We start from the raw sequence: 15,100 nt of genomic DNA, 5'->3' as shown, positions 1-15,100 counted from the left end.
TGGCAGGTTGGGTAACAGACGGTAAAAGTGTCCCGGCGAGTGGTTTGCACTGCGCGGTAATCCGACTTCGAGGCACGCTGTGCTGGTGCCCGATCGGGATTGACCGCGTTTGACGGTTGCGCGATAGAAACAGAACAAAATCAAGTGCAACCGGGAAGTGGATTACGTCAGGTAAGTAAGCCACCGAACGAGACGGAAGGAAGTCATTTTTTCTTGTTTCCTTTGGAGTGTTTGGGTTGTTTTTTGTTTGTAACGCACGCCGTGGGAATGTATTTTGCTTATAAGAAAATTACATAAGGGAAATTTGTACTGCTCGGAATTCATATGCAGCATGATAAGAAACATGACAATTTGTCAGTTGTGTCAAATTGATCTGTTACGATTTACACTAGGGTTGGGTAAATCTGATTCAGAATCATGAATCTGAATGAATGAATTTTAATTTATTCCCCCTCAAGTGTCCCCCTACCCCCCATCAGGAATATTGTGTAATCTTAAGGAATCAAAAATCTCTTGGGGGGGGGGGGGGTTGATTCCCGATTTGAATACTCCTCACTTAAGATTCATATGAATGACTCTTCTCAACAGGTTCATTAGAATGGGGAAAATATGGGAGAAACCTTAACGATTAAACATTTGTTTAGTTAAATAGAATTAACAAAGAAGGATTCTTAAACAGAAAGATGTACATTGCAATACGATATTGATGATTTAAACATAAATAAATATTTTACATAACTTTACCCACCTTATTTAGCTACAATCACTAAGGTACGCGCGGTAATTAGTTACTAACGCTCGGCATCACTCGTCCCCATGTTAGACGATAAGTGTACACTCGTAAAAAAAACCCCTAACTACCGGTTGGCCAATAAAAAGAAGGCCGAAGAAAAAGGCTTTTTTTGCCCGTTAGTGGACGGGCCTCATCAAACGTACAACCAGCGAGAGCGATGGCACCAACCTGAACGAAAGTAAAATCCCTTCGAATCTGCAAACGACCTCGAAAGTTCACCCGGTAAAGCTGCCAGGCCTAAAGGTTGTGAAAGGCTCCTGCAGCAGTGATGATTTGCAGACCATCGGGACACAACAGAGCAAGAACAACAACAACAACAACAACAACAACAAAAACACCCCAAAAACAACCCAGAAAAGGCCATCCTTTCTTTATTGCCAAATTGTGTTTGCTATGCGTTCTGGCCAAAACTGTAAGAAAAAACAAACAAATGATTGGATTCGGATTGTCCTAAGGGCAACGAAGGTTGCTCAATGAAAGCTTCAGTTGTTGTCCCTTCCCAAAGGCGCAAAGGCACTGACATTATTGAAGGGATACGCTGCCAATAGCGTAACCTGATCCTTCCCGTCTACGCCTTCCATATTGCTGAAGAGCACATAAATCGGCGAAAAAGGCATACATTACGCGACCGCCGTCCCGCGACCCGTAATGACCGGGGAGGGGGGTGTCCGTAATTCGTCAACGAAATGAGCCATTTCCATTCCCGCGGATCCTTGCGCAGGGTCTGCAGTACCACCAATTATTGGTGGGCAGAGAAAAAGGGTTGATTGAAAGACAAAAAACACAAACATACACACAACCCTCACACATACTCAAAGCCCATCAACGAGCGGTTAATCGATGGCGAAAGAAAGCAAATGGTGCGCGGAACAAGCTGCGTCTAGAGTGCTCACCACACCATCCCAATCCGTCCGCAGAGGTGGTGAATTTTAATTTGCCGATTTAAATGCGGCTCTAATTATTTCACTCCCCTATTTGTGGCCCCGGCTATTCCGGCATCGCAGGATGACGATTTGGCACAGCAAAACAAACCGGCGGTTGGGCGGGGGTGAGTCTCGTGCCACGGTGCGCACGCTTTTTACCGCCCCTCCGAACGGTCCACCGCACGGTTGCTCTAATTTGTTGCGCAATCGAGAGCAAACGACACAACTGTCACCCGGCACACACACGGGCCATGTACGAATCCGCCAAACGGGTGACCAATTTCTTCGAACGTTTAAGTCGCATGATTTGGGTGCGTTTTTTTTGCGCTGAAAAGAAAGCACCTGAGCGGTTCCTTATTCAATCGACGGTACGGGCAAAAGGCGAGGTGGCCAGGTCAGCATCCACACCAAACACTGTTCCTGTGGCAGGAGTTGGAAACGATTATTCGCGAGTTTACGCTTAATTTATTCATCAGCAATACTCACCGGGAATGGGACATACATTTCGGACGGTGAAGCAATTTGGGGTGGTTTGCGAAAAACTCGTGTAACAAGCTTAGCTAAGCGTATAAAGTATGTGCACGCGTCGATGCCGATGTCAATTACGGGGGAACACTAGCCACGGCGGACGATGACGAAACGGTTGCAAGAAAGACGCTACAGAGGGGAAAAAAGCGAGCTTCCCAAAACCGCACACAACTGTGCGGTGAAATGGGAATCCATTTCAGCCACACAAACCGTTGCCGGTTGACGGTTACCAAAGCAATCAATTCCAAATTTAAACGCTGGAAGCGATTCAATGGAGATACCCATCACGCAGCATATTAGACAGAGCTCGTCAGGATCGGACCCTTTTTAACACCTACGCCCCCCCACGTCCGTGTGTGGCCTTCCCCAGCAAACCCCTGGAGGGACTTTCTGGCTACGCCTGCGCGCGCGAAACATTTAGTGCCTGGTTATTTTCTTTTTTGTCTCGGTTATGATTGCTTTTATTTTTATGAATTTATTCATCTCGTTTTAGTTTAGCCCGAAGGAGCCCAAAACCGGCACGGGATGGAATTGTTTGATTGATGCTCACTCAGACTGTGTTGGACAATTGGACGGTGTAGCGTCCTTAGGCGTTGCAAACATGTTTGAAAGTGTGTCAAAAACTGTTCCCCCTTTAAGAAAAAAAGCACACTCTATTAGTGAAGATCAACGGAGATCAAGGAATGAAAGCTGGAAATAAACCATCAGTTTAGTGCTATGTAAAAATAAATCGGATATAACCAAGCAATTGATATTTGATAGATAGATAAGCTAATAAGATTGTTCGAATTCTTAAAGGACATTTATTTAGAGATCCCACCATGACATTTTTTATTGGCAGTCTCATTCGCTTGACAAAAGTACGAGATAGATGGCGCTGTGACTCTTGAGGAGAAACTCCTGTAGAAATGTTCTGAGTATTCCCGCCAATTTAAACTAAGCTGATAATACCGTTTTGGAACAAATTACACTTAAGGTATCTTTTGCATATAATACTTAATGCTGCAGGAGTCCTCTAAACCGCTCACGGTGGAGTGCCTTCATTGGCCAATTCATTATTCCGGCCTTTCTGGCGGATGCGTCAACGTCATCACTTCATCTCAAATTGGGCCTACCACGCCTCCTCTTTCCATGTGAACGATCTAAAGGACTTTACGGGATGGGTAGTCCGGTGTCGTTCTCATGACGTGACCAGCCCACCGAGGCTTGGCGAGTCTAGTCCTCTGTACGACAGTAAGTTCGTACTTCTCTTAGAGTTCGTCATTGAAGCGAATCCTCCATTGTCCTTCCACACATACGAGGCCAGAAATCCTTCTTAGCATCTTCATCTCGAACGCGGTTAAGAGCGATTCGCCGTTTTTGAACGAAACCCATGTAGTTTGCAAATAATATTAAGTAGTAAATACAACTTGAATCGGTCACACACGTCCAAACAGACATAAAGAGACATGCCTGTCCGTGAAGTTGGTCACATTCTTACTCCTTGAAAGTAGTTCAATCTAGCAAACAAAGCAAAACCCCTCGCGGTGACATTTCTACGCCTACTTGATTTACGCTACCCGTATTGTGATTTTCTTCTGTGAATCTGTATGCAATTACAGGCAGTCCCCGAGATACGCTATTGTAGCGGACCGCTATAACCCGGGAAAAACCATTTTCAATCACTTTCCCAAAGACATCCCTAGTCTAATATACTGAGAGTAAAGTACTGATCTCTAGGGAGGCACGGTGGTGTATTGGTAACGGTGCCGGTCTTCACACGACAGGGACCGGTCGAAAATCTCATCCGGACCCTGCAACGGGAGAATAAAGTCCAAAGCAAATCAGAACCGGCAGTCCTCTCTCTCTCTCTCTAGACTTCTTGAGGTAGTTGTGCCGATAAAAGATCTAAGATAAACTGTGTGTGAGCTTTTTAAAGAAACTTTCTTCGCTTTTCAAGCCGTTTAATCACGCGTACAGTTAAATTAAACATGCGTTGAAAGTGAAGTTTCAAAGCTCATCAGCCACCAATCAATATGGTATTACGGTTAACTCATAAAATCAATCATCAATGCAGAGCGGAAAAAAGGCAGTAAAACACATTAAAATAGTTTTCTGCCTCCATCATTATGCAAACGCAATCCCCGTTCCAGATCGTTCGGAGTGGAGGAAATAATTTTATAATGTCCCTAACGAACGTATCAATCAAAGTGTAAGTATGATTAATACCCACCAATCAGTTTTCACCCGGTTTTAGGGTCTTGCGTAATCGTCCCGTGTGGTGCTAGTCTCGTTATCATAGCGCGATAAACGGTAGCGAAGGCTCGGAAGGTTTTTCATCTTCTATTGAATACGAAATTGAACGCACCGATGGTCGAGCAATGTTGTCACCATGCCATCAATCACTCCATCCTTGGATTGTCTTTAGTGCATTCTGCATCGGAATGTCGCTGTATGGTAGCATACTTCAACAAGACCGTGCGGTTTCTAGCGTGACATTTTCAAACTAATTTGGCACGTGTAAACAATTCGGAACACCTACCCCGTTGAATATCCAACCGTTTCCAGCGCTCCATGAAGCATGAACGTTCAATTTCTTACGGCGCATTACTAAATCTAACCTGCATGCTAAACGCATCATTAATCACACCTCACGGGAAGCTGCTCGGTGTGCTTATTTGCCGACCAAATTTTAACCAGCACAACTCCTTTCCATCTTCTTTCACCTGGCAGCAGCACAAGAAACGTGGCGAAATGTGTTCAAAAAAAAAAAACAAGAAACCAAATCAAATCAACTGGCAACTTTGGCCCCGAGAGGTCGGCATGCGCCTTGTGTGCCTTGTGGTGGGTAAGCTGGCCCGAAAGGAATGTCAAGCAACAGCACACATTTTCCACATCGGCACCGGTCCCGTTGTTCCGGTGAAATGGTTCGGACGTGTAACATGTTATGAGCATTATCAAACAAGCGTCCCGCTTCCTCGAACCAACCAATTCCAATCTTCGATCAACGAGGATGCGGAAGGTCACCTGGAGGACGGCAAGTTACTTCTGTATTGGCAGCCGCCGTTTGGCGGGTGGCTAAGCTAGCACCCAACCCTGATGTCTGTGTTAGTTTCGTAGTTTCGCTTTCTGCTCGCGTAAGTTTGACTTTGCATTTTTATCTCCCCTGTTTTTGACATCTTGGTACATCGTCAGCCGCACGCACCGCATGATGGGCGGAATCGGCAATTGACATACGCTCACCCGCGACAAAAAGCTCGTGGGGTCCCCGCGGATGGATCACCGACGCGGTCTCGCTTTCCATCGTGCGCCGCAGAAATGGCCGTACGCGTCAATAACGAGCGCGAACGGGGTGGAAAAGAGATCATCGCCAGAGATGATTGATTAGATCGTATCAATCAAATGGGATTTTCAGCGAGAAGTTAACAGGCGGATTGGTTGTAGTGGTGGGAAAGCTGGGGGAGGGAGGGGTGCGGGGGGTATTTCAAACTGTCAGCCGGAGCTAACGATCTGCCAACGGACAGCAAACATCCCCAAACACCCGGGAGCGTGTGTACGGAAACCATTCCTCCCCACACCCCCCTGCCCCCCGGGTCACACATCGAAAGTTGCACCGGCGGTAAGAAAATGAAACATGTTAAGGAAGAAAGCAACAAAAAATGACTCAGTTTGACAACGACACGATGAAGTAAGCGGACAACAACGAAAACAAAAAAACAACAAAAAAGCCAACCAAGTCTAAATCGACGATAAGTGTTTGCGAACACGTCCACTAGCTTTTCCTGTATTTTACCACACATACACACACTATGCATTCGAACATTCCGGAGCTACGATCATTGCGTACGGGAAGGTGGTCGCAGTGGGGAGTGGTGCTGTGGAACAGAGAACCCATCATCGCGCCGCAAACTCATCGGAAATTCCAACTTTAATGAGAGGAAGTGCATTTTTCCGTTCGATCAAGCGCTCAAAATGACTTTATGAAGATTGGAGCTGGCCGTTAAGTAATGGATAATAAAAAAAACTATTCTAATGAACGTTGGGGTTTAATGTCCTAATAAGGAAGATACATGCTTTATGAGTAGTGTTGCGGTTAAGGAATCTTTAGTGAGGAGTCATTCAAATCACGAGTCGGCGCTCAAAAGATTTATGAATCCTTCTCATGATTCATGGATGCTCAAACAATCATCGGTTTCATCTTTATTTAAAAAAAACCCTATTTCAGAGACAAACAGAATAGAAAATATTTCCTCAAATCAGGTTTCCAAAGAGATTCACAAATGTATGAGGATTATTCTGATTAATGGAGTTCGGAGCAAGGATTCAAGGATCCATTCAGATTAATGGAGTTCGGAACAGAAAGACAAGGAGTTCGGATAAAATATTCTAAAAATATAAGATTGATAAACAAATTGCATAATTATAGACCACGTGCGATGTACGCTTTCTATATTTTTTCAATAACGATTGGTACAAACTAAATTAATCTGCCTAAAGTTATGCAATTCGCATAACAACAGTCGCTTATTATCTTTACCATCGAGATACCGAATGATGCAATTGAAGAGTAAGCAAAGGCAGAATGAAAGTAAAAATTAGAAGAAATGGAAATATATTCTACTTGTACAACAGTACAGAATGATGAATTTAATATGCAACACTATACATAACTAGGGTGGGAAGATACCCTGAATTGCCTTGTAAACTCTGATCGATCAGTGATCAGTAATATTAGTAATTAATGTCGTGCCTTAGACACAATATGCAATTCCACTTTAAAACATGTGTAGCTTGCCAACCTTACTACACATTGCGTACACGGTGTGCGAGTATTTCACTCTCTACATGCCTGATTTGTCACAGTTAGGTAAGGTTAGGCATTGTTTTTTTTTATCATTATCCTCGAAACAAACTGAGATGCTATAGCTTGTCACACACAGTTTGCCCATGTATCCAATTCGCAAAACGTAAAAGCGGACAGTCCCATAAAACGTTTGCCCCGCGGGCATGATCATGACATCGGGGCGAGTTTTCCCTCTTTTACGCGAAATAACTAAACTTCCACACAAAACCGACGGGTTTCATCGCGCTCGAGTGAGCTTGCGACAAAATGGAGCGCTCAAGATGAGATGGTTTAATTTTCATTCGGTTCGGCTTCCTTTCAACGTTACCCGGGGGGCCCACCAGACCACCTGGTGCCACAGCTTGTACCACACCATAATGAATGTGTTTGTGTTCGTCATAGGGCTGCAAAAAAAAATAAATACCCCCGCCACTAGTAGCCTACAGTCGAGAAGAAGCCACTACAATTCCTCAAAACTATGCTGGCGGGTGTTCGTCGTCATTCGGTTAAGCGAAATCGGGCACACAGTGCCACCCCAAACATGCCACCCGTCGTACATCCTTCGCAGCGTATTCGAACGTAGCGACCTGCGTATGTGTGTGGGTATCTTTTTTTTTTTAACTAAATGAGCCAAAAAATTAACTTTCTGCAAATTATTTTCCTGTCCCCGCTTTGATTGTTTCGGGGGGTTGTGCCGAACTCTATTCAAAACGTTTCAAAGCTGGTCCAATGCCGTTTGAAAGTGTGCTGCGGGTATGCCCCGGTGGAACCTGGTTGGATTTCATTCACCGTGTGCTCCTGCAAGAAAGCGGGGCGAGAAGTGAAAGAACTTCACGTGTAGCGCTTTTCCTGTTACGTACGCGATCGGGAGTGGCTGCGGTTTTGGAAGCGCCCTTACATTACTATCCCCACGGGGTAAACAAGCCCTCATCGGATTGATCGATTCGCGATCGATTCCGGTTGGCGATGAACCGGGGGTGAGGGGGGGGGGGGGAGCACGTGATGCAATAATCGGCCCGAATGGACTAGAAGGTGTGTGTATGCTATGCTTCCTTAAGGGTGTGTCACTGGTTTATTTTTTTCCAATTTCCGTACACTTTCTATACGATAAACAATGATCTTTTATTAATGATTTACTTACCACTTCTGAATGCCTTCGTCCTGCTAAGATCGTCAGCAGATATCTGATCATTCAAAGTTTGTTCTGTAGAAATGAATGGTGCTAGATTGTACTTCAACAATTGTAAAGGCGTTACGGGCATAGAATATGCCATCGTTACATGGAGAAATGTTCTGGAAGAACACGTTCAACATAACATCTTCACATAGCTAATAATTACAAAGCCACTTACGACCGCTCGGAAGCAAATCTGCGGTGCAATGCGCTTCTTTAAGCTCCTGTCCACAACTTTTCTGACAAGTTATAATAGCAATCTTTGGAGACGGTGTGGGGACAGCCACTGCAGTTTCGCAAAGCTGGGCAAACATAGTTGGACACGAAACACAGCTGTTCGCGGAACTCAAAGACAATTCTACGTCAAACCACCATCTACGGTTTCGTCACATCCTGTTAACAGATGAACCGTCCTTTACGCAATAGACAGCCAACATCGAATACCAGCAATGTGTTCTTTACAAGCCACCAAGGATCTATGCGACTTGGTAACCCTTTTTTTCAATGTTTTCCATGCACTTTAACTTTGTGATTCCTTAGAAAAAAAGCTCTAACCGTGCACTAGAATATCAATAGAATCAACACTTATCCCGGCAAATTAAGACCCTTACTTAACCTGGGCAAGGAAATACACAGGCGCAGATAAAAGAAAACCCACCTTCCCTCTCAAGCCTAACCATCATCCAAACCATTGCATTAAACTCTGCTTTGCCCACTGAAACTGTAACTGACCACAGTCACCATTAATTGAATGAATGAATGCCGAGTGACGGTGACGAACAACGGAACGGCTAATGACGATGATCGAGTTTCAATTGATCGAGTAACTAATGGTCAACCACAAAAAGAAGCAGTTTTCCACCGCTGAGGCCGCCACCGTTTCCTTCCGAGCAACGTAAGTGACACGTGCCTGGGTTGCTACCGTTTTGTGCTGCAGCATAATTGAAACCATTGCAACCGGAAGGCCAACCCTTTTGAAAAGCCTTCCGTGATGCTGCTCCCATCCTGCCCGCTAGCACGGTATGATGTGTTATTATCAAGATGTTGATTACAAAGCGAAATGTATCGAATGTAAGAGATTTTGCTTGTACAATTGAAAAGCAATTGAAGAAATGATTTCTAAGCGTTTTTCGTTTTCTCTTATTTAGAAAGCAAATTATTCTAAACACACTGATTATGATGGCGGCACCTACGCTGTATTACAACTGAATTTTTATGAGTCAACATTACGCAATACGCTGCTGTTGTATTGCATTCAAATTTGTCAAAGGCACTTGTCCGCATGGTTGAACATCACCCACACAACCGGGTCACTGGTTTCTTGGTAGGAAAGGATGGCATTTTGTATGGTTCCAGTTTTGTTTTGTGTTCCTCATCTGGTACACTCCGTTGTGCTTCCATTGAATAGCTCCAAAAATATGTCATCTGTTAATCTCGGAACAAGATCAATCTCGCGCACACATCGTTTGCGTGGTGCATGATCCGGCTTATGTGATTATCCTATGTTTTATGACCGGGTTGCTAAAACGCGTTCTACTTATGCTTGCAACGTGCTCGCTTAAAATCATTGCATAATGCTAATTCATATTTTCGCAAGCGAAAGCCGAAACGCTTACCGCATGTTTTTAGCGTGAAAGAAAGTGAAATCGTCCAAAGTAAGATGTTGCTGTATTCTACACAACAATCGATCGAGTGAAAGAAAGGCAAACCGGGTTAAGTGATTGCGAACATATTCAATAATATTGATAATTCAATAGCTACATTCAATAGTGTAGGTTTACAACAAACTCCTCAATGCTGCATTCCGCTACCGCCGCCGGATTGCTGCGGTCCACGCACATGACTCGCCCCATTTTCCATCATCTCGCGTAGATCTTCCAGGTTTTTACCCTGCTTCCATTCGACGACAAAGCGTACGGCAGCATCTTTAAGGTCCTGCAGCTGCAATCGGTTAGCTGCCGCCATCAGCACACAAAGTTGTGGGAAACTGCCGAACATTTCCTTATCGAACCCGTCACTCTCCAGAGTGTTGCCTGCGGACGGAACGAGATTTTGCTCCTGGTTGTTGGGTATCATCAACTCCACACTGCCATTTTCGATCCCCTCGGACGTACCGGCTGGACGTTCCATCCACTGGATTATCTTACGCAGACATTCACCGTCGGCTTCCGGAACATCCAGCGTGTTTCCATTGTCAGCAGCAGCGTTCAGTTCCTCCAGCTTTCTTTGCAAAACAACCGAACGGCTCAGTATGCTACGGTTCACAGAAATTAGTTTACCGTCCCGCGACTTCAGCTGGATTATTTCCATCTTTTAGCAGTTAGAATGCGTTCAACAGTGTCGGAAGAAGGACAATACGATACTTTTGATCAATATTTCACGTTGACCAAAGATTTACTTTCCTTACTTTGCTGAACCGTTTGAAACAATTGTCAAAATTTTGCGAAACGAAAATTCGCGAAATGTATCGAATTTGGCACAAGATATATATAATTTTCGGAGCAAAATCACCAACCGACAACGTTCTTCGAAATACCGGTTTTTAAATTTTCGAACAAACTTCTCGCGGATCGAACTCACACCTTTGATTTCGTACTACCAGCAACCTTGGCCAACCCGTTTGACAGCTATTGTTTCAAGGTACACAACGGAAGGTACGTTTTTATTTACAAATACAGTACGAGCATCAGAAGAAGCGCAGCAAGTGAAAGTCGTAACTTTTGCTGCTAAATCTGCTCGGTCAAATAATTTAAAGCAAGGTACCGTGTGTAAAAGGTGAAAAATGAAGTGCTGAAATACTGCTGCAAGTAAAAATCGCGATGGTTCGTGGAGTTTTAACCGAGTTCTAATGGTGCATTTTGAGTGAAGCATTTTCATTGTGTATCCCCAACACACTGGAAGAACAGCAACTAGTGATGAGAACGGCAGCATGGATGAAAAGTTTGTTTACAGAATGATAAAGCTCTTAAATTGCTTTTAGCTAAAGAACGAACAACCATCTCACGAAGCTAGGTGCACCGGTAAAGTTCTTCAAAAATGTTTGCATTTCTTTCATAAGCAAATGCCAACATTCAATTAACTAGCGTAAAATTAAGTTAAAATAATTTAAGACGAGAGCCTAGATGCAAAACGTGTATGAACAGTGCGTTACAATGATATAAAAAATAATTACAACATATCACAACATTCTTTCTGTTTGGTTATCTGTATGCAGGATTATTTATTTTCCTGTTTATTTACAACATAGCTTACGAGAAGCACAGTGATGTTGGGAATTGAATCCTGGAAAATGCATCCTGTCGTCATCTAATAATGTTTCCTGGAATATTAACATACTGAAACATTGGTGTAGTAGAATACATATAAAATTGGAGTTAATTATATCTCGGAGTTAGGAAGGAGGAAGGGGCCGTCCGGGTTCCTGGCTCTCATTACTATTATACCTCGTGGTATACCGCATTTAAATAACATTGTTCTGATAATCATGCTTATAAGTATTCAACACTGATTCTTTTGTTATTTACATAGTTAATTCTCTTGTATGAAAACTTATTGCTAAAACAAGAAAACCAACAAAATCTCATGAAGACGCAAAAAGATTCTTTTTTTAAAGAATTTTTTGAAAACCTGTTGCTTATGGAACTTACGAAATGGAAGACACGAAAATGTTTGTATATTGGCAGTACGTATTGACACCTATTTAATATAAACTAAACCAATATGCATTACAGAACGGTATGTTATCTGTTAAACATTTCATGTCCATTTTACCACACAGTTTATATGAAAAGATTAAATTTAGATCTACCAAATTGTGCATTTTGTTAGCCATAACTTAAAACAAGCACGATCTGTATGAAAATGTGTATTGCATTGTCCTTACGACAAACCTAAAACAACTTAATTCTAAAGAATACTAGTTCTTAAAAAAAGTAGTGCCCGATTTTAGTAAACTTGCCTTAACCTATTGCCCAATTTCGCTGCAATACTTGTATCACCTCGTCGAGAAAAGCTTGCCTAGCCCTGGTTTTACAACGACGGGGCCCAGAAAGCAATTGCCGAAGTTGGCACGAAGCGAAAGATTGGCCATTTTTGGGCCGAATAGCCGGCCGAATAGCAAGATTGTTCGGCCCATCGAGAGGGTGTGAATCATAGCATTTATCATAGATACCGCATACACGCACACACACATACTCTTCACTGCACTTTGTTACTGCTCAGCTAGGTGGTTGTTTGGGCTAGAATTTCGTCCTAGTAGTAGCAACATTTTGCACCTCCTTGCAACTCCATTTCATGCACGCAGCACAGCCAGCTCCGTTGCCATCAAAGAGCGAGTTTCCTATGAACTTTTGATACAACAATATAAATAATCGTTGCTCGATCGATTATATTTGGTTTACTTACCATTTTATCCTTTATTTCAATGACCACCTACACGGGTATGTTTTGCACTTTTGACTTTAAATAACATTTGCAAGCATAGTGGTGTGGAACTGGAGGAATGCCTAGAAAAACATGTTTTTAATTATTCAATTGAAATGGTAAGTAAATTGAAAAATTGAATAAAGGTTAAATGAATATAGTAGATTTATCTAACAAATAATCCTCAAGCGCACTTCTCTTCGACTTTCGGCTTTGACAACTGCGCTTGTGTTCAAAACAACCCAAGTCTCAGAAGAGCAGGAAAAGGCGGTGCAATGTACGAAAGGGATGGAATGATACCTTTTCGAGAGCCGCTCAGCTTGTGGAGTCTGCCGGTGTGAAACTAGGCAGGCGCGGGGTAAAAATTGCTCCCTGGGTGCAGGAACATCAGCTCGAGAAGTCGAACTGGACGGTCGTCGAGAAACAACCGCGAGTCTTCGTTGCGCGCACATCGCGGATGCTCTCTCGCGAAAAATCGTGATGATGGTCGACGGTTTCGTGCAGCAGCAGTCAGCAAAGTGTATCTAGGGTGGCCATGATTTTGCGCGTTCCCTGGCCAAGTTAAACGGTACCGTGCGTTTTTTTTTTCTGTGTTTTACTTTTCCGTGCTCCATCCGTGCGTGCACTTAAGTGGTCCGTGTCGCCATCGAAAAAGGAGTCGACGGGAAACCTACCACACGCACGCACACACACACGCACACATTCTTCTAGTGTCCTCGAGGAATTACGGCTGTGGAGTGTCAACCGCGAAGTGAAGAGGGTGATGAGCGATGCTTTGCACCCCTTTTTCTGTGGGGGAGCTGGGTTAGTGCATACCAGCCCCCGCCACATTCTGACCACTGGTTAATCGAAGTGTGCTGTGAAAGACAACTGTTCCATTTGCTCTCCAGCCCAAGGGAAAGAAAACCATCGCCCTAGGGGGAGCCGTGCTGGGGTTTATGGTGTGCCGTGCGGGAGTGAAAATTTCTATTCCATCTTTTTTTTTTAACCGCCCCCCAATTCCTTACAGTTTTCGGGGGCAGGTGGGAAGGAACACAGAGGGGAGGGAGGAAGTGGGGGTGGGGATTGGTGGCGCTAATTTTTCTCGGGAAAATTTCGTGCAGGCTTTTCATCAAACCAGTATTGCAGTGGTGTGCGTGCGTGTGTCGCAGAAACGGGCAGCTGCGTACGTTCGTACGCATGTGTTTGCCGTCGTAAGGTGGAAACACACAAGTGTGTTTGTGTGTGTGTGTGTATTTACGGGCACGTAAGCGGGTAGTTACAAGGTGACAGAAAACATCGTGCCACACACGGTGAGCGTTGCGAGAGAATTCGTTCTGCAGGATTAGGCATGGCAAGGAGACACATCTCGGGACAAGAAAAGAGTCAAATTGTCCCGCACCGTTCTGCTGGATAGGATTGCTTCTAGCTTGCCATCAAAACACCCTCGGCGATGGCGGACCGTGTGCGTGTTTGTGATGCTGTGCGAAACGGCAGTTGTGTGGTACGAGGAAGGTAATTTTCCTCGCGTGGAAAAGTGGTTCAGCACACGGTTGCACGGACGAAACAAATATGCCCCCTTACGGCCAAAGGGAAAATGGTGTGCGCGCGCGTGTGTGTGCGTGAAGGCACACAAAAGAAGCACAAAATCCGTAGTGTGTTCGAGTCCTAGACATATAGAATAGAGTCCTTTTACGAATGGGGCAGACCCCGGACAGACAGGAATGCACGGTGTGAAGTACGGAGTTTTGGAATTTTCCCCCTGAATGAGAGCTCCGTAGGAATGGGGGAGGGGTGGTTGGCGGGGCTGCATCGGATGGGTAATGAGGGGTGGGACACCAACAACAGTCCGTGTGTGCGTGTGTGCTGCGCGCGCGCTTATACGAGAGAAACCCCGCACGGGTGTATGCGTGTGTCTACTAATGAGCGCAAGGCAACAGTGTACCCACCAATATCAGCCTCCACCATCACCACTACTACTTAGGCACGAGCAATAGGCCCTCGTTTGAAGGGTGGTTTTTCCGCTCCTGGACATTGGCGTTTTCTTTCTCCAGCGCTTCGGAGCTTTACCTTCATCCAGGGGAGAGATTTTGTTGTTGTTGTTGTTGCTGCTGTTGTACTCAACGCTTCGTGTTATCAGCAGTTCAGGAATGTCAGCTGGCTACATCAGCACAGAACCGGACAGGTTTCCATTACACCGTGGGTTCTTTTTTTTTTTTTTGTTCGCTAACGAGCTTCTTGGACGTTGTGTACGCAGTTTGACACAGCCGAAATTGCTCTATTACACCACCGTAACGAGGCATGTGATAAGTTACACCACAGTTTTATCTATTAAAGAGGATGTTTGTGTACTCGGTTGTGGCGTGAACGCAGCACCACAATCGGCGCTATTGTTTGTTAATCATGGGGCTGTTCCCGCTGGATGGATGGTCGTTTATATTACCCAGCTCAAGGCGAGC

General features: G+C 44.4%; 1 protein-coding gene across 1 annotated transcript; it reads right to left on the bottom strand.

The window, feature by feature from the left end:
• Window positions 1-10,031: 10,031 nt before the first annotated feature.
• Window positions 10,032-10,550, bottom strand: LOC128709407 (uncharacterized). Its single transcript, XM_053804403.1, has one exon. The coding sequence runs from the start codon at window positions 10,548-10,550 to the stop codon at window positions 10,032-10,034; it is 519 nt and encodes a 172-aa protein (XP_053660378.1).
• Window positions 10,551-15,100: the final 4,550 nt, after the last annotated feature.

This window comes from Anopheles marshallii, chromosome 2 (assembly GCF_943734725.1).
Source record: "Anopheles marshallii chromosome 2, idAnoMarsDA_429_01, whole genome shotgun sequence".
Lineage (NCBI taxonomy): Eukaryota > Metazoa > Arthropoda > Insecta > Diptera > Culicidae > Anopheles > Anopheles marshallii.
The sequence above is the reverse complement of the archived record's forward strand: the minus strand, read 5'-3'. Positions and strand labels throughout refer to the sequence as shown.